Source organism: Cricetulus griseus, chromosome 6, assembly GCF_003668045.3.
Source record: "Cricetulus griseus strain 17A/GY chromosome 6, alternate assembly CriGri-PICRH-1.0, whole genome shotgun sequence".
In the NCBI taxonomy this organism is placed as follows: Eukaryota; Metazoa; Chordata; class Mammalia; order Rodentia; family Cricetidae; genus Cricetulus; species Cricetulus griseus.
Genome location: NC_048599.1, coordinates 133,027,529 through 133,048,960, shown reverse-complemented (window position 1 = coordinate 133,048,960; position 21,432 = coordinate 133,027,529). Strand labels below are relative to the sequence as shown.

The following is a 21,432-nucleotide window of genomic DNA, read 5'->3' as shown; positions in this document are numbered from 1 at the left end:
CATATCCTTTACTTCTTTTCAAGAATCTCTGAGAATTACAGTGAACTGTGTATAGAAACAATTCAGAAAATGCTAGAAATAAAAAATAGTTTTCTTTCAGTTTCTTTTTTCATGCAGGCTAAATTCTAGTAATAACAATATAAATGCCACAAGTTCAACTCTTATGCACCATGATGATTTTAATAAGCAGCCTCCTTTCACTTTGTCTCCAAATCATGGCCTGTCCCCACAAAATCATATGTCATTAGTCATAAACTAAGAAATATGATGTGGTAAAATAGTGACTCCATTCAAGTGTTCACTAAACTAAAAGAAATGAAAGTAAGTAAATTCTTATTGACACTGCTAATTAAAATGATTACAAAAACTAAAAACGGGAGTTAACATTAATTTTCTGAGAACATGCTAAAAACTAGAGAATTGTTTAATTAAACCCACTGAGCATATCTGAAGTGACCATGAAAAAAATTTCACATTCATATTCTCCAGACTACTGTTTAGACAGCTTAATAAATTCATGTCAGTAATCTGCAACTTGTTTTTACTCAAATGTTTTTCTCTTCAGGGGAATAATGTATATGAATTATGATTCTGTAATGGTTTAGAAATTAAGATGGCTAAATGGAGAGTTTGTAAGGAGAACATACAGAATTGCCTCTAACTTTAGCAAGGAATTATCTGCAATTTTTAGTCATTTTTCTCTACTGTCTTGACAGTCATTCATTTAAATAATGACAATTCAAATCCAAAATTAGCAATTCCAGTATAATAAATTAAAGCTGCAAATACTGAGAAATTGAACCATTTGCAATCCATCCAAGGTGGACTTTTTTCTGCAGTTTTGCCTTAATGCCCACAGAAATAGTGCAGTTCTCTCTCTGTAGAATCATATGCAAAGAAAATTAAAATATCCAGAGGTGCCAAAAATATGATCTGAAAACTAGGGTCATCCCTATGGCTTCAGAGTTGAAAATTAGCTTCACCAAAGTCCTATTTGTTTTTTGCATTTATATAGCTGAAGATTTCTGTTCTTTGGTTCAAGATGGTTAATTTAGGAAATTTCATGTTGTTTCTCTATACAATTTTTCTGGGAGAAAGGCTGAGTTAGAATTGAATAGGATAACATATTGGAAAGTTACTTGACTAATTTTAATTCCAAAATTATGTGTTTTAATGTATATTTTCTAAATGTGGTATGTGAATTTGCACTATAACTTGCTTATAACAATCATATGTTACAGTATATATACTAAGAAGCTTTCTACTCATCATTATAATTTATGTAACACAATTGTATGAAATTATTATTGGTTATAATTAAAATACTGAAACTCAAAATATTAGAAAAATCATTCTTCTTAAGCAAGTATACAAAAATATGAATATTAAGCATATGATACTATATTTTTACTTATCTGGGCAGAGACACAGTATCAACAGAGATATTCTTCAAATTTTTTCTACATCTTTTATTATTTTTTTTGAAGCTGTCCTGGAACTAGCTCTTGTAGACCAGGCTAGTCTCGAACTCACAGAGATCTGACTGCCTCTGCTTCTGAGTGCTGGGATTAATGGCTTGTGCCACTACTGCCTGGATTTTTCTACATCTTTAGATATTATTATGTAAGTGTATGTGAATCTGCTCCCAAGAATACTTAAAATTTTATAATGTTAGGATAAAATAATGATGCTAAACAAAAATGATATATTTCAAGAAATCATCAGGCCAGGCTACATGCAAAGTCTTCCTTTGGTCTCTTGGGATTGTTAATAAGCATTTCCACAGAGACATATGGTTGTTATGAAATTCAAATACACCAATGTCTTCTACATTTCTATAAACTCAGCTCAAGGATGAATTTTAAGTTCATTTCCACTTAATATTCATCATCGGCAATAATGCAACAGACAACAGGAGCCAGCACTATACTGAACTAGTTCTACCATGATAAATAGGTCTACAAGTTGCATAGAAGAAAATCCTGTTTATTTAATCAATCTAAAATACCTATTAATGATGAAAGACAAAAAAGCATTCTGATTGAGTTTGTTGAGCTGCAAGGCATGGGGTCAAAAAAGCAAGGAGTTAGGAGTTATCACTGAAATGGTGATTATATAGCCAATTCTGTTGCTCAACAGAGTTTATAAATAGGATATTTAATAATCTCTTCATAAATTGACATAGTGCAGTATAAAAGCAAGATTATTTAAATTAGTAGTAAAAACAAACCTCAATCTTATTAATTTTGAAGAGACCATATCTAGAACTCAATTATATGCCTAACAATTTTGGCAGGATATAAAATAACTTAAGAGAACACTGTGCCACACTGAGATCAACAATTATAAATGGGACCTCCTGAAAATGAGAAGCTTCTGTAAGGCAAAGGACACAGTCAACAAGACAAAATGGCAGCCCACACACTGGGAAAAGATATTCATCAACCCCACATCTGACAGAGAGCTGATCTCCAAAATATACAAAGAACTCAAGAAGCTAATCTCCAAAACGCCAAACAATCCAATTAAAATTGGGGTACAGAACTAAAGAGAAATTCTCAATAGAGGAATCTAAAATGGCTGAAATACATATAAGAAAGTGTTCAACATCCTTAGCCATCAGGGAAATGCAAATCAAAACAACTCTGAGATAACATCTTACTCCTGTCACAATGGCCAAAATCAAAAACACCAATGACAGTTCATGCTGGAGAGGATGTGGAGAAAGGGGAACACTTCTCCACTGCTGGTGGGAGTGCCAACTTGTACAGCCATTTTGGAAATCAGTATGGCAACTCCTCAAGAAAATGGGAATCAGTCTACCACAAGATCCAGCAATTCCACTGCTAGGCATATACCCAAAAGAAGCACATTCATATAAGAAAGACATATGTTCAACGATGTTCATAGCAGCACTATTTGTAATTGCCAGAAACTGGAAGTAGCCTAGATGCCCCTCAGCTGAAGAAGGGATAGAGAAAATGTGGTACATTTACACAATGGAATACTACTCAGCAGGAAAAAAAAACACAATGGAATCTTGAATTTGCAGGAAAATGGATGGAACTAGAAGAAAACATTCTGATTGAGGCAACCCAATCACAAAAAGACAAACATGATATGTACTCACTCATATGTGGATTTTAGACATAGAGTAAAGGATTACCAGCCTACAATCCACATTGCCAGAGAAACTAGTAAACAAGGAGGACCCTAAAAGAGACAAACTTTGTCCCCTGGAGAAAGGGAAAGGGTCATGATCCCCTGAGCAAATTGAGAACATAGGAAAAGGGGGAGTGAGCTATGAGAATGAGAAGGGAAGAAGATGCAGAGGTCATGAGGTAGAAGAAAGTTTGAGTCAGGTGAAGAAAGGATATGAGATAGATAGGGTTTTAGTTGGGGGGGTGATAGGGGAGGAAGGGAGGGAGAAGGGAACTGGGATTGTCATGTAATTCAATCTTGTTTGTAATTCAAATAAAAAATGATACACTGTGCCACTTCTAACATGCCATCCACTTGTAGCATGGCATTTCTAAGACAATGAACTATGTTCTGCCATCTTCCCATTCTTCCATGAAGCATAATACACTATGGTGAGCCACTTTGCTAATCATAGTCAAAACATTGATGGTAAGCTTTTTCTGCATATGTGCATGGATAAGTTTATACATTTTAAGGATTAGCTGCTTTATGTACATAAATTTGCTGATACCTGGGGAGTCAAACTTACTGTCTCACCGTGTTGGAGTGCCATACCTGCTTTAGAAGTGTGTAGTTGGAGCCATCTGTACTAATTTTTCTTATCTCATGTTGATCGGCAAGAATTAAGAATGGCTCTTCATCTAAATACAAAGAAAACATTGTATTAGACATTTTGCACTTATAGCTTCCTGTTGTGGCTTCTCTCAGTTCAATGTGTAACAGTGTAAATGAACATACAGTACTTTTCTCAGTTATAAGAGCCAAAGAAAGCCATTTTGTCTCTAGGACAGTGAAGCAACACATGTATGCAGAACAAGAAATGGGAGTAATTTAACATGTATCTCTCTTACTCTCAGACATTAGACAAATTATTTGGTATAAAAAAATCCCACATTTATGGATAACTTCAGAAAACGATAATGTATAGCCATGTTAGAAGCTATAGTAGAATCAAATATTTGATAGTCAGGAATTCCTTCTGTATTATTAATTTTTAAGTTCCAGATTTTGATTTTTTGTTTTTCTACTTTTCGTTAATTTTATTTTCAATAATTTACAATCTTACTTTTTTCACAAATGTTTCCAACAGGCTTTACTTTCTTATGTATTTTCAAATTTACAAATATGCATGATAAAGATATGTTTATGTTCAATACATTATGAGATATACTTTTACGCTTTAACTTGGTACTTTATTTAGTTTTCATTTAAAAGCAAAATACATTCTTAAAGAAAAGGGAATACCGTCAGAGAGGGATGAGGAAATATATGAGCAATGGAGGTCGAGATCATGATGGAGAATTCTATAGGGACATCTAAACCATGCTAGTGGAAACTCATGAACTCTAGAACTACAACAGTGGAGACACCAGGGGACCATATTATGCCCTCCATATGTGTGAGACAGTTGTGATGCTTGGACTATCTGAAGGGATCCTGGAAGTGGGACCATGATACAAACCTGGCTACATGAGCTAGCTTGTTGCAGCACATTACCTGTGGTGGGATTCCATGCTCTGCCTAAATACATGGGAGACGGTCTTGTCCCTGCTCCAACCTAATGTGTCCAACTTTGTTGACATCTCATGGGAGCTCTTACCCATGAGGATGAATGGACTGGAGGTGGGCTGGGGCGGGGAGGTGAGAAGGAGCAGGAGGAGGGGTGAGAAGGAGAACTGTGGTTGGTATGTAAAATGAAATTTAAAAGAATAAATGAAAATAAAAATAAAGCAGTTCAAAAACTTTGTATAGGCTGGGCATTGGTGGTGCACGCCTTTAATCCCAGCACTCAGGAGGCAGAGCCAGGCAGATCTCTGTGAGTTTGAGGCCAGCCTGGTCTCCAGAGCGAGTGCCAGGATAGGCTCCAAAGCTACACAGAGAAAGCCTGTCTCAAAACCACCCCCCCAAAAAAAACCTTTGTATATACATTCATTTGAACAAATATTTAAATAAAGTCGATATTATTATTTTTTTCATGATATTTAAAACTAAGAGGGATAGAATTTCTCTTCCATGCCATTTTCCCAACCTAAAAATAATATATTGCTTTGTAGCATTCTCATGTGTGTGATTTCTTCCCTAATTTGAAAAATTATATGTCTTGATTTATTAAATTCACATTGCTTAGACTAAAGGGAATTTTAAGATTTTTTAAATGGCTTGATTATTGCTATAATAGTATATTTATATAGAAGTATTTATTATTATTACTACCATTAGTGAGTGGTCTATGGTTCTCTGTGGCATGCACTTATGCATAACTGAATGTGATACAAGAGAGAAGAAAAATTATCACAACAATATCACAGTATTGTCTCTCAACCTTGTCTAATGTGATAATAATCTATGATTCAGACAATGCATGCTGGATATAGTTATGACACATGAATGTATCCTCAACATGTCAAAACTCTTAATATTTAACAAAACAATAATGCAAACTTAACTTAAGCAGATAAAATCATGTGAAGTGTACAAAGTCACAGAAACAGATTCCAAAATTGAAGGGAGAATTTGAATTCTCAGACACAGGTACAAGGAGTAAATTCAATAAATAGTTATAAAATGCAACATACATTTGTGTAACTGAGCTTGGATCATAGAGAAATTCAATTCACTACCTGAGAGTGACCTGCAGCCATTTTGGTTATCAGGCTGTGTTTCATAGCCTTCTGCACAGTGGCACTTGTATGTTCCATATGTATTGATGCATTGCTGACTACAGGGGAAGCCTGAAGAACATTCATCAATGTCTACACATGTTTTACCATCATCCTTCAGTTGGAATCCAGGCCAGCACTTACACTGAGGAAAGAAAAATGAGAATAATCAATGAATGTCACTGTCATTGTCTGTTGCTTTTGATTGTCTATCTAGCAAGGTTCACAGGAGAAAGACACTTAAATAGGTTGTGGGAAGTTGTCCTGTCTCCTTGCAAATAACCTCAGTAAAATTACATATATTAAGTAAAGTTAAAATAGGTTCTGACCTTCTGAATCACAGAAGATTAGAATTAACACCAATAAAGCCAGGTAGCTAGAAAAGACCATGGCAAAAACCTCAGTATTTATCTTCTGTTTGATCTCTTCATAAACTTATATTTCTTTTTTTGCAGATTTTTTATTTGAATTAGAAACAAGATTGTTTTACAAGACAATCCCAGTTACCTTCTCTCTCCTGTCCTCCCCTACCACCTCCACCCCCAACAAAAACCCTACCTATCACATATCCTTTCTGCTCCACAGGGATAATGAGCCCTTCCATAGTGTGTCATCAGAGTCTATCTTATCCTTTGGGATAGGGCCTAGGCCCACCCCCATGTGTCTTGGCTCAGGGAGTATTCGTCTATGTGGAATGGGCTCCCAAATTCCACACCTATGCTAGGGATAAGTACTGAACTACTACAGAAGGTCCCATAGATTTCTGAGGTTTCCTCACTGAAACTCGTGTTCCTGGGGTGTGGATCAGTCCTATGCTGGTTTCCCAACTATCAGTCTGAGGAGCAAGAGTTCCCGGATGTTCAGGTCAGCTGTTTCTGTGGGTTTCACCAGCCTGGACTGGACCCCTTTACTCTTCACTTATCCATATCTGCATCTGGATTCCAGTTCAGTTCAGTGATTAGTTGTGGGTGTTTGCTTCTACTTCCACCAGCTGCTGGATGAGGGCTATTGGGTGGCATATAAACCAGCCATTAATCTCATTATCAGGGGAGGGCATTTAAGGTAGCTTCTCCAGTGCTGTTTAGATTGTTAGTTGGTGTATTCTTTGTAGATCTCCAGACATTTCCCTAGTGCCTGATTTCTGTGTAAACCTAAAATGTCTCCCCCTATTATGGTGTCTCCATCTTGTTTTCTTCTATTCTTTGCCTGACTAAACCTTTCTGCTCCCTTATGTCTTCTGCATTCCTCCTCTTCTCCCCTTCTCATTCTCCTAGCTCCCTCTCCACTGCATGTCTCTCAGAGAATCTCCATCTAAATGTGGTCACTTCTAGGATTGTGGATGCCAGTGTCAGGTTGACAGCAGCAATTTTCACATACATTGCTTCAACAAATCAAATATATATATATATATATATATATATATATATGTATATATACATATATATATATGTGTGTGTAATTATACATGTGCAGTTACATAAATAAAAGTATAGGACTAATAGTAACATATATATATGTATAATGATATCAATAAAATTATGTTTATATTAAATGTTTATAAATTTTAAAAGTGAAATAATTTAAAAATAATTTTCTACTTAAGCCAGTAACCTTGCTTATTTCTTTCCAAGTCTTAATCCTGAATTGTTAAAATGCAGCTGTAAGAAATTTTAGGAGACTAATATGTAATTTTAAAAGATTATAGGTTCAATTTGTTTTTATATATTAAACAAATATAAAACTAAAATAGATCACAGCTTTATTGAAAATATTGTATGAAAATATGGTGAATATTCAAGTCATCTTACTTTCATCATCATTTGAAATTATTTCACATTCTGATTCATGAAAAAATTGCTAAGGATTATGGAAACCAGAGAGACATAGTTATCAAAGCCTTTCTTAATATTTTTTTAAAAATACCTTTACAGATATGCAGGATTTTTAACAAAAATTCATTCCTTTACCTTTCCCATATATTTGGAACATTTTTTTCCCAAAAGTATATGACAATTTATTCTTATCTCTCTAACATTCACATTTAGTCAATTTTAACTCCATTTAAAATTTTTAATCATGTGTATGTATAAATGAGTATTTCCGTGTGCATATGTATGCCCACATGTGCATGAGCTGATGTCAGAGGAGCTCATTGGGAGCCTAATCTTTTATTCCCTACCTAAGGTTTTTAGTTTCACTGAACCTGGTATCACCACTTGAGATAGGATAGGCTGAGTAGCTACTGAAATGCCAGGACCTTCCTGTCTCTACCTTTAGTGCTAAGTAACAGGCATGCACTGTATCACTTTATGTATATAATGAATATTTGAACTCATGTATTCTTGTGCTCTTACCCAGAGATTCATCTCTTCCAACTCTAATGTTCACTTATTAATAATTCTAATTACCATATGTATTTAATGTGTAAATTGTTCATTATTCCTGAAGCCTATATTTTTCTTTTTCTAAGAAAGTTTCATTGAAGAAATGAAAAATGATTGGCTATCATACTGTGTTGGTATTATAGCAAGAAATAGATTACTGGATAGTTCTGTCATTCCTTATTAACAAAGAAAACCCGGAGAAGGGGAAAGGGACAAGATCTCCTGAGCAAATTGGGAGCATGGGGGGAGGGGAGAGGGAGCTAGGAGAATGAGAAGGGGAAAAGAGGAAGGGTGAGGAAGACATGAGGAAGCAGAAAGGTAGAGGCAGGGGAAGAACAGGAGAAAACAAGAGAAAAGATACCATAATAAAGGGAGACATTTTAGGTTTAAGGAGAAATCAGGCACTCGGGAAATGTCTGGCGATCTACAAAGATGACACCAACTAACAATCTAAGCATCACTGGAGAAGCTACCTTAAATGCCCTCTCCTGATAATGAAATTGATGACTGACTTTTATGCCATCCTATAGTCCTCATCTAGCAGCTGGAGGAAGTAAAAACAATCATCCACAACTAATTACTGAACTGAACTGGAATCCAGATGCAGAGAAGGACGAGTGAAGAGCAAAGGGGTCCAGTCCAGGCTGGTGAAACCCACAGAAACATCTTATCTGAGCAAGGGGGAGCTCTTGGTCACCAGGCTGATAGTTGGGAAACCAGCATGGGACTGATCCATACCCCAGGAACATGGGTGTCAGTAAGGAGACCTCAGGAATTCACGGGGCCTTCTGTACTGGATCAGTACTTATCCTAGCATAGGCGTTGAATTTGGGAACCCATTCCACACAGAGGGATACTCCCTGAGCCAAGATACATAGGCGTGGGCCCAGGCCCTGTCCCAAAGGATGTGACAGACTCTGAGGACCCACTATGGAGGGCCTCACCCTGTGGAGCAGAAAGTGTATGTGATATGTAGGGTTTTAGTTGTGGGGATCATAGGGGAGGAAGGGACGGAGAGGGAACTGAGATTGTCATGTAAAACAATCTTGTTTCTAATTCAAATAAAAAAATATTTTCTGGGAAAAAGGAAAGAAAATCATATGACATATTTTCCCAGAAAATACAAGCATTGTGGTGGCAGTTTGAATAAGAATGGCTCCCATACGCTCTTGTGTTTGTATGAGTGGTGCTAATAGGAGATGTGGCCTTGTTGTGGTAAGTGCCACTGTGGGTGTGGGATTTGAAGTCTCAGAAGCTCAAGATGGACGCAGTGTGGCAATCACTTCCTGCTGCCTGTGTCTCTGGATGTAGAACTCTCAACTCCTTCTTCAGTACCAATTCTGCCTACACGTTGCCAAGCTTCCCACTGTGATGAAAACGAACTCAGACACTGAACTGTAAGCCAGCCTTAATTAAATGTTTTTCTTTATAAAAGTTGTTATGGTTATGGTATCTCTTCACAGCAATAGAAACCCTTACTAAAGTGATTGTGTTGCACACATAACTCTTATACTAAACTACCTTGAATAAACATATAATGTACATATTTATGTACATAAATATATATTCAGACCTACAGGTAGATGATAGATGTAAACAACATATGTACTATTTGTGTTTATTTTTCTTAAATATTTTTTTATGATACTGAACCTAAAATTTACTAATCTTATCATTTTTAATTAATTTTTTATTTAAATTAAAAACAATCTTATTTTACATACAATTCTCAGTTGCCTCTCCTGCTGGTCCTCCCATTCCCCTGACCATCTCCCTATCCCACACCCCATTAACTCCTCAGGGATGTGAGGTCTCCTATGGGAGATCATCAAAGTCTGTCACATCATTTGGGGCAGGACCAAGGTCTTCCCCCCAATATCTAAGCTGAGGAAATGTCCCTCCACTGTGAATGTGCTCCAAAAACCCATTCGTGTACTAGGGATAAATACTGGTTATACAGCCAGAGGCCCCATAGACTGCCCAAGGCCCCAAATTGACACCCATAATCAGGAGTCCTGGTTCTGTTTTATGCACGTTCTCCAGCTGTCAGTCTGGAGTCTGTGCACTTTGACTTGCTCAAATCACCCGTTTCTGTGAGGCTCCCCAGCAGTGTATTGGCCCCTTTGCTCATCACTCCTTCCTCTCCACAAATATATTCCAGGAGTTTGGCTTAGTGTTTATCTGTGAATCTCTGCTTCTACTTCTATCAGTTACTGGATGAAGGCTTTATGGTGGCATTTAAGGTAGTCATCAATTTCATTATAAGGGAAAGGCATTTAAGGTAGCCTTTCCATTATTGCTTAGATTCTTAGGTGGGTCATCATTGTGGATTCCTGGGAGTTTCTCTAGTGCCTGGTTTCTTGTTATGCCCATAAGGGCTCCCTCTATAAACCCTTAATTCTTAAAACATGTTTCACTTTGTTGATTAATCTTCACATAGGCACATATGCATTTAAGAAAAAAAAAGTTTGGAGCAATTCTTCAGGCTCTATTTTTTATAATTACATTAATATATTTTGGCCAGAATTTTCACTTCATTATCAAGCATATTCAGAAAAGGCAAAGTAAAAATAATATTGAAAAGGTTATAACTATAACGTATTACAGGGTGAGGAATCTCAAAATAATATAGTATGATGTAACATGGTGTTATTTGTGACAAAAATCTCCTTCTCAAGGACTCTGCTACTGAGCACTAAGATTGCCTCATATTAAGCATTTTAAATGAAAATCTCATTTTATATCATGCACAAAGTGTACAAACATCATGGTTGCCATATATTGTATAGTAAATGGAGTTTCTAATTGGTCTAGATAATAAATATTTGGAGTCAGATATAGAGGAGAATGCTGAGAGATCAGAGAGAAGGAGCAAGCCATTGCCACACCTTACTTCCTTTGTGTCTCAGCAGACAAGAGAGCAACTACCTGTTTCTCCCTGATTACATCCTGTTTCCACCCAGCTATCTCACTTCCTGTCTGTCTGTACAGACCTCCAGACCTCTATGGATACTTAGTGGCAAGCTCCATTCTCTGACCTTCAGACAGGCTTTATTTGTACAAATAAGATATCAATAAAGTGCATCTCTTTTTCTTATGGCATTAATTACATTAGATTGTATTACTTATAAGAAGCACATACAGAGATCTACTTTTAATGTCATACAATATATATATATATTTATATATATATGCACTACTAAAATATAAAAAATAATTCATAAAACTATGCTTTCTAATTTTAACTAGTTGTTTACAGTAATTCTATTGAACCTTTTTTTATATTCAGAAAATATGTCTGTATTTCTAATATTTAAGTAACTAAAACTATGCTTCTTCCTTTGTCTTAGAAACATTTGCTACAAAAGTTGACTATTGGATACACTCTCTCTTATTAAGTGCTGTCTTGGCTCATTTGCTGTGCCTCTTTCTTCTTGTGGTATGTGCTTATACATGTATACATGATATAAGTCTAAAAGTTAAACTACATTTTATACAAATACAATCAAATTCATTTCTGAAAAAATAGCTTTCTTAATGTTTATTTTGTTTTCTTTTCATTTTTTTATACTAGGGAGCCAACCTAATGTCTTTCATACGTTAAGCAAATATTCTACTAATGATCTTCATCTTCAGAACTGCATATCCCTTTTCATTTCTATTTTTCTGTGTCAAGGGAATGGTGGTTCAAATTCCTGGGATATGTAGGTATATACATGCACACAAATATTGTATTGGTTTGAATGAAAATGGCCCCCAAAGGTGCATAAGGAGTAGAGCTATTAGGAGTATATTCTTGTTTGAGTAGGTATGTCTTCCTCTTGTTGCGCGGAGCATGTCATTGTGGATAAGATTAGGGTTTCAGAAGCTCAAACAAGGCCTAGTATTCACTGTCTCTTCCTGATGCCTGGGGATCCAAACAGAACTCTGAACTCCTTCTCCAGCACCATGTCTGCCTGAATTCCACCAAGCTTCCCAACATGGCAGTAATGGACTAAACCTCTGAAATATAACCCCCAATTAAATATTTTCCTTTATTAGAATTGATGTTGTCATGGAGATCTTCACAGCAATAAAAACCTTAACAAAGACAGAAGTTGGTACCAGGGACTGGGGTATTGTTGTGACAGGCCTAACCATATTTTTTTTCGGAGGAATGTAGTCTTTATGACTTTGTCTAAGGAAAGCAGTAGAATGCTTTAAGTGTAGCTTAATGGGCCATACTAGTAGAGTCATGGATGACAGTTGTGCTGGGGGTGAACTGTGGGGGCTGGATCAAGAGGTTTCAGAGGAAAACAATGTTAGTATGTGGCCTGGAGACTCTTCTTGTGCTGTTTTGGTGAAGAATGTGGCTGCTTCCTGCCCCTGTAAAAAAAGTCTGCCTAAAACTAAATCAAAGATTTCTTGATTAATTTAATCTGTAGAAGAGATTTCAAACAGCCTAGTATAGACTGTGTTGCATGTTTATTAGTGACCTTGATCATTCAGATCTATAATGAAAATGAGCAAACTAATAAAGCACAGTTACAAAATATACAATTGAGGAGGTAAGAGGCAAGAGAAAATGGTATGAAGCTAAGTCTAATGTTCAAGGGGATAAAAAGATTAAAGAAAATCCTGATGTCAAATGGAATGAAGGGAGTAGTGACCTCAGGGCAATGTCCCCATTAAGCCTCCAACTTGTGAAGTAGAATTAAAGGCCAGTGAATTTCCAGTTATGGTGGTACACACCTTTAATCTCAGCACTCTAGAGGTAGAGGCTATGAGATCACTGAGTTCAAGACCAGCATGATTTACAGAGGGTGTTCCAGGTCAGCCTGGTTAGGAAGGTTAGGCTATGAAAGAAACTGTTGAAAACAGAAAACTGATGAACATGTAATTGAAGGAGGAGTCAAAATTCCACTTCTAGAAAGCACCAGAACTTGGCAACGTTGGCCTTATGGTTCTGGATTTAGAGTCAAGGATAGAACAGATGGGTTATGGAATCTCCTTCACTACTAAGGAAAGGAGTTGAGGCCAAGTGTATGTCAGGTGTGTCTCTCAGAAACACTAAGAAACATATGCATTATATATTGGTAAGGACCAAATACAATTAAATAATCCTAATACCAGAAATTCAGAGATTAAAACTAAAACTAGCCAATTGGCTATTAGGTTGAATTTATATTGCGCAGAAATGTTTCTTTATAGGCTGCTAGAGGAATCAGGAAAAAATTTCTGGTGTCTTCATGCTGAACACACTTTTTTGCTCAGGACATCTTTACAGAGTTCACAGAGATGAGGCTGAACCACTGGTGCTGTATGAAACTACTTGTTCTCACTGATGTAAATGTAACAACATGACTTAGCCTTTGAGACTATGCAAGCCCAATGTGTTTCTTATCATGATAGTTTGTAAAGTTTCCCCCAATAAATTTGCCCTACCCCCTAATGTATGTAGATGTTTAAGTCATATATGTGTGAGTCTTTTGCCTGTGTGTTGTACACTCTTATGTGTGTAGATGTATAAGTCTTAAGTTTGTGAGTCTTTTGCCTGTGTGTCGTACACTCTTATGTATGTAGGTATACAAGTCTTAAGTTTGTGAATCTTTTGCCTGTGTGTTGTACACTCTTATGTGTGTAGATGTATAAGTCTTATGTGTTTGAGTCTTTTGCCTGTGTGTTGTACACCCTTATGTGTGTAGATGTATAAGTCTTATGTGTGTGTGTATTTGTCTGTGTGTCATCTTCATATCTGTGTGTGTTTTAGGTGCCCATAAAGGACAGAAGAGGTTGTTGGGTCCCACTGAACTGGAGTTACATCTAATGGGCAGCTGCCATAAGGTAGTGGGAAGTAAACTGGTCCTCTGAGAGACCCGAAAGTGCTCCTATCTGCTGAGCCATTTCTCTAGGTACTGGATATATAAATGTATATTAAATCACATGTTAAGTTTACTTCTGATGACCTGCCATAGACATAATTATATACATTTCCCAAGGTGAGTTCTGCATGTACAGAACTCAGTAGAGCAACCTTGTCTCCATTGTTATTTCTAATTAGCAATTCGCTGCCTCTTTATAGAAGACATATTCTATTGCCAATTCCCCTGAATCACTGTACAGTTAAAAACATATAACTGTAATTTTGGAGTAAGTTATTTTTCTTTCTGTGAGGCAGGGAACTGTGCTCAGGACTTTGCACACATGAATGAGATGTTCCACCAAAGGAGTTATAGCCTCAAGCTGCAATTAACTGTTCTTAATGGGGTTTCCCAATCAATCATCAATTTCAATAATACTGAGTCAGTGGTAGTATAATATATCCATGACTTTAAAAGCTGTATCAGTTTTCCACTGAATAATTCTTCTCATGAAAACTGTACTAGTAAAAAGTGATGAAGTAATTAGGTATGAATTAAGTTTACTGTGCTTATTTGAGGTTTTAATAATGCATGAATTATATATTTTCCTTCATAATTTTATGATAATGTTGAAGTTTATATTTTAAAATGAATAATGGCTACCCACTCCACTGAAAGGATGTGCAAGAATTAGGAGGGGAAATGAGAACTTATGTGGAATGTACGTTTTTACAGCTTTTATCTTCTCACTGTCTCTAAACTCTCCCCTTTCCTTATGCTGAAAGTTGAGACATTTTTTATTCCTAACTATATTCTTACAACTCTCATATATACATTATTATCCTTTTTCAGATAGAAATCCTTCTGTAAATCCCTTTACCTAGAAAAATTACAATGCTTTTCAAGTTTTAAGGTCATATTGGAAATAAAGTTTTTATTGTATCATTTCTGATGTTTGATATGATTTGCTATTTTCAATGAGTGCCTACCTTGTAACTTACTGGCAAATCCTGACAATCTTGAGAACATCCGCTGACTTTCTTACTCAGACATTCATTTATGTGGCAATTTCTCTCATCTGAGCCGTCACCACAGTCATCCCTACTGTCACAAAGACCACCGCTGGGAATGCACCTGCCATTTTTGCACATAAAAAATGAACTGTTGCATGAATGTTCTGGAAAAAGAAAATAAAACATATTTAATATAAAAGGAATGCCTTTGTATGACAGTGTTATAGAAAACACTCACAAATATGATAACTGGTATGTAAAAATACCGAGTGAACGTGCATATAAGATGCTGCACAGGTTGGTATCAGGTTTATGAACACTGTAAAGGAGGCCAAGGGCAAACAGTCTGATCCTTCTTTACAGTTACCAAAGACTCAGCTTTCCTATGAAATCACCATTTAGTAATATTAATGTATTCTATCTCATTTACACTGTGAATAATGAGTTCAAATGTGTAAAGATGACTTGACATTTCCCTCAAGCTATAGATCTCTGAGAAATTGTCATTAGAAGTTAAGAAGGTAGAAGAGGTGGATATTGCTAAATTCATTTCTTCCAGAAAATATAGCACTGACATTTTTAAGTCAGGGCATAAAAAGGACATTGATGGTGAACAATAGTTCTTCCAAATACAGCTTTAGAAAGAGTTTAACTTGCAGCTACCTAAATTGGAATGCTGACCATTAGAGCTCATAGTATGTGGTCAAGAAAAGAAAGCTTATTAACATGTACAGGATATCAGCAAAATCTAGTATGCACTAAAATACATGACTAAACAGTTTTTGTTATAATAAAGTTCTACATAAATTAGATTGGTTGGGCATTTCTGTGAGCATTTCCATATTTGTATATAACATATTCTTGTACTTCTGTTCAAAGGATATGTAATATCCAATTTGTGAATGTATACATATGTGGATATTTCTAAGTAAATATTTCTAATATATTCTTATTTAGAATTAATTGAAATGTGATAATTATACATATTTATGGAACAAATAATATGGTAATATAACTAAACATGCTTACAGAATAAATAATATTTTAGTCTAATGATATCTATTTAAATCTTAAGTATATGCCTATGTAGAAAATTTTCCCTGTAAATAAAATGTTGATATAAAATTAAAGATGGACATTGTAACATATGCCACAAGCCTTTAATTCTGACATTTAAGATACATGTGCAAGAGAGGAGAAGTTAGAGATCATATTTGGTTATACAGTTGATTTAGCCCAAGCAATATAAGAGCCTGCCTCAAAACAACAGCAAAGAAGATATGTTTGTGAGGTAAGAGGATAGAGTAATGAATCACAAAGATTATATGGCACAAACTTAAACATAAGCAGTAGGTGCTTCATTGAACCAGTAGAAACATCATGTGTCTGACTCTGTGTCTACATCACTGTGTACCTAACCAGGCATAAAGCAAAACTTCAGAATCATGGCATGGTGATTTATGCTTCTCATTTCTTTGCTCAGAATCTTGAGACTAGAGAATTCCAGGTTTGAGGCCAACCTAGGCTACACAGAGAAGCCCTGTCTCAAAAAAACAACACCAAAACATGAGAAGAAAGCAGAGTATGAACAGAGTACTGTGTAGTGTAGTACCTGCACTCCTGCACTTTGGGTTGATTGGTGCCTCATCAGAACCATCAGGACAGTCAAAGTCACCATCACACTGCCATAGTGTATTCACTAAGCATCGTCCATCAGCACAACGGAACTCTTCTGCACTGCACTGCCGGTATCCTAGAAGAAAACAAGCAAGAATTCTACAAGCTCCTATTACAGAAATTAATTGGATCTCCACCTTCTTGATGCACAGTACACCCAAAAAACTGGGCCATGGGCCTCTGTGGAAAACTCTTCTCATTTCATTCCATTACTTGTTGTGTGAAAGCAGGAATAAAGGCCAAATAAAAACTTGGAAATAAGGTTTCAAAGTAAGAAAGATTACTTTACCACACAATCAGCTATGTCTATTCAGTGATTGTCTACATCTAAACCATTTCTCTTAGCATGTAAAACAGAATGAAAATTACTAGAACCTATTTCCAATATGTAGATTCATAGGATCATTAAAAGTCAAATCATTTATGCCATTCTGACAGGAGTAAGATCTATCTCAGAATTGTTTTGATTTTCATTTCCCTGATGTCAAAGGATGCTAAGCACTTTCTTATGTGTCTTTCTGCCACTTTAGATTCCTCTGTTGAGAATTATCTATTTAGTACTGTTCCCCACTTTTTAATTGAATTATTTGTTATTTTTGTGACTAGCTTCTTGAGTTCTTTTTATATTTTGGAAATCAGCCCTCTGTCAAATGTGGGGTTGGTAAATTTCTTTTCCCATTCTTTGGGCTGCTGTTTTGTCTTGTTGATTGTGTCCATTGCCTTGCAGAAGCTTCTCAGTTTCAGGAGGTACCATTTAATAATTGTACATCTCAGTGTCTGTACTACTGTTGTTATGTTTAGGAAGTAGTCTCCTGTACCAATTCGTTGGAAGGTACCACCTACTTTCTCTTTGAGAGGTTCAGTGTGGCTGGATTTATGTTGAGGTCTTTGATCCTTTTGAACTTAAGTTTTGTGCATGGTGATAGATATGGATCTATCTTCAGTCTTCTACATGCCAGCATCCAGTTATGTTGGCACAATTTGTAGAAAATGCTTTCTTTCTTCCATTGTATAATTTTAGTTCCTTTGTCAAAAATCAGATGTTCATAGGTGTTTGTATTAATATCAGGATTTCAATTCCATTCAATTGGTCTACCTGTCTATTTTTGTGCCAATACCACGCTGTTTTCAGGACTATAGCTTACTACTGCCAGAATGGCTAAAATCAAAAATACCAGTAACAGTTTATGCTAGAGAGGATATGGAGAAAGGCGAATATTCTTCAACTGCTGGTGCAAGTGCAAACTGGTAAAGCCACTTTGAACATGAATATGGTGTTTCCTCAGAAAATGGGAATCAGTTTACCACAAGTTTCAGCAATTCCCCTCTTAGGCATATACCCAAAAGTTGCACATCCATACAACAAGTACATCTGTTCAACCATGTTCATTATTAGCCAGCATTATCTGTATTAGCCAGAACCTGGATGCAACCAAGATGCCCATCAACTGAAGAATGGATGGAGAAAATGTGGTACATTTACATAATGGATTACTACTCAGAGGTGGGGGGGTGAGGGGTGGCAATTGAATCTTGAAATTCACTGGCAAATGCATGGAACTAGAAGAAACCCTCCAAGTGTGGTAACCCAGTAACAAAACAACAAACATGGTATGTACTCATTCATATATGGATGTTAGACACAGAGGAAAGGAGTATCAGCCTATAATACACACCACCAGAGAAGTTAGGAAACAAGGAGGACCCTAAGAAAGACATACATTGCTGCCCAGAGAAGGAGAAATGAATAATATCTCCTGATGAAATTAGGAGCATGGCAGGAGGGGAGGGGGAGCTAGAAGAAAGAGAAGGGGACAAGAAGAGGGGAGAGGAGAACATGAGAGGGTCAAGAGAAGAATAAAGTAGAGCAAGAAAGGAGATAACATAATATAGGGAGCGATTATAGGTTTAAAGAGAATTATGGCACTAGAGAAATGTCCAGAGATCTATAAGTTGGACCCCAACTGACAATCTAAATAATAGTGGAGAGGCTACCTTAAATGTCCTTCTCCAATAATGAGATTGGTGTCTACCTTATATGCGATTCTAGAGTCTTCCTCCAATAGCTGATGGAAGCAGAATTAGGCTAAACCCTGAGCTGAACTCTGGAATCCAGTTTCAGAGAGGGAGGAGCGATGAGCAATAGGTTCCAGACCAGGCTGGCAAAACCCACAGAAACAGCTGACCTGAACCAGGGATTGTTTATGGACCCAAGACTGGTAGCTGAGAAACCATCCCATCAGAGGACTTTCCCAGACCCCCTGTATGAGGAGGTCAGTTTGGAGTACTGGGCAATATATGGGACCTCTGGTAGTGCATAAGTATTTATCCCTCGTACAGGAATGGGATTTGGGAGCCCATTTCACATAGAGGGATACTCTTTCAGCCTAGACTCAGTGCCCTGCTCCAAATGATTTGACAGAGTTTTTCTATCCCCATGGAAGGCCTCACCCTCCTTTTGGTGCAGAAAAGAGTTTCATAGGGGGTCTGTGGGGGACAGGGGAGAAGGGAAGGGAGTGGAAACTGGGATTAACATGTAAAAGAAGCTCGATTATAATTTAACATTGGTCTTATTACAATTATAAAATTTAAAAAAGCCAAATCATAAAATGAGCCCTCATTTTCTTAGGTTTACATCTGTTTGTTTATGTGAACTATATTTATGTTTGATTTTTAAATTGTAATTTATAATGAGATTTCCCTACTCATAGATTATAAACCAAGTTATTCCTTGTAAGTGTTAATAAAACATGGTAATTGTTGTGCTTTTAGAGGTAGAAATTTATGACAAGTAGAATTTTATGAGTGAATAAAGTTCTAGTAACAAAGAAAATTCATTGCACATCTAGAAGAAGGATTTGTCACACTGGATGATGAAACTGTAGTCTGCTTCATCATACTTTTGGCAGCCTATCACTTCATTAGCTATTTTTACTTTCTACTAAGTACAAGTCCTTCCTAGTCCAATCAGCAGCAAGTCCACCCTCATTCATATAAGCACAGTTCTTTTCTGTCCTTTCCTGAAAATTTGACTTCTACTTGACAACTTCCAGTTCCAATTAATTAATTAAACATCATTGCTTGTAATATCGTCCTTCAGAAATTCCTCTTAGAAATTAAAAGGAAAAATGCTAAGCAAAGGCTGTCAAATTCATGTCTCTCAGGATTCTAATTGATCAGTTTTTGGCAGCATCTCTGTTACTCTTGACTGCACAGTCACTACCTGGTTAAATATTCATAATTCACTCTCCAGAGCTTTTTCTCCATCTTCATGTGTAAAACTCCTTCCTGATCCAACTTACAGGGCTGCAGATAAAACCCTGAACTCCATCTCTAGAATATTGCTTTCCTTCATTGTGCTAAGTTGAGAGCTAACCTAAGTGCTAATGACCAACATAGTAATGTGTCACATCCACACCCCATTTCTGATATCTGGAACCACAATTGCAAAACCTCAACCATTTATTTCATAGCTTTCCTGCATCATAAAACCCACTTCTGACTCAAATGTGTGGTAATACCATTCACCAATTCATGGGAACTGGAAATGCCTTTATCCTGCCTATACCATGCCGGAATAGCCATTAGTGAGCTACAAGTGTACTGTTTCATTCCACACCACCATTCCTAATATGGTTTAGAGGTACATTGTTCTCCTTCAGAATATTCCACTGACTTCCTATCATCTTGTTTTTTTTCTTTTCCCTGTCAGTATTTCTCCTACTATGGTGGAAGAGATGGTTCTATAGCCTAAACTTTATTCTGTCATGCCATTTCCTTGTAACACAAATTTATAATCCCAGGACTTGGGAGGCCAAAGCATTAGGACCTCTCTGGGTCTGAGTATAGACTGACTCAGCAATTTCTATCCAGTCACTTATTTCAAACAGACAGATAGATAGATAGATAGATAGATAGATAGATAGATAGATAGATAGATGACCAAAGCGGATTCTTGTTAAACTGTGAATTAATACTTAGAATATATTGAAGGAAAAAATGAAATAATTGTAAAAGCAAATATAATAAGATTTCACAAAGCCCCCATGGAAGACTGAAGGTAGATTACCAGAGAAAGATAAAGAATGGCTTCAGGTCCACCTCATTGGAAGATGGAAATCACAGAGTGTACTAGGCAGTGAGGAGCCTGCAGAGCACAAATTCCATGAAACAGAAATGACATATTTGGGTTAGGTCCACAATCCAATGAGGCCAGAAGCTTACACTGAGTTTCTATCATTGATGGGAGAGTAGTGATGATCCTACCCAGGAACAGGGGCTGGATTTGTATATGCATTGCATAAATTAATTCATTCTTGGCATTTAAATATTTAAAAGCATTCAGACTTAGAGAATACTATAACTTAAACTGAATTTTAAAATGTAACTAATTTACTCATATAATTCTATTCTGGAAGGAATAAATAGTGGTCATATATTATTTATGATATATTAAATCTCGCCTCAGGATTCAGAAAAGCAAAGTCATCCACAATCCATAGAAGCCAGGCACACATCTTTAATCCCATGACTCAGGATTAAGAGATAGATGGATCTCTGAGTTCAAGGCCACCCATGGCTACACTAGATTGAATCAATCTGAAAGACTAACAGAGTTCATGTCTTTAATCCCAGCACTAGAGACATATATGTGATA

General features: G+C 36.5%; 1 protein-coding gene across 1 annotated transcript in view; it reads right to left on the bottom strand.

Annotated features, from left to right (window-relative positions):
- LOC100773941 (low-density lipoprotein receptor-related protein 1B) overlaps positions 1 to 21,432 on the bottom strand; it is a 1,050,824-nt gene that overhangs the window by 234,633 nt on the left and 794,759 nt on the right. Inside the window, exons 52-55 of the mRNA XM_035447074.1 lie at positions 16,711 to 16,851; positions 15,075 to 15,262; positions 5,823 to 6,006; positions 3,757 to 3,842 (exon numbers count right to left, since the gene is read on the bottom strand). Of these exons, the coding sequence (XP_035302965.1) occupies positions 3,757 to 3,842; positions 5,823 to 6,006; positions 15,075 to 15,262; positions 16,711 to 16,851 (599 nt within the window). The remainder of the gene's footprint in view (positions 1 to 3,756; positions 3,843 to 5,822; positions 6,007 to 15,074; positions 15,263 to 16,710; positions 16,852 to 21,432) is intronic.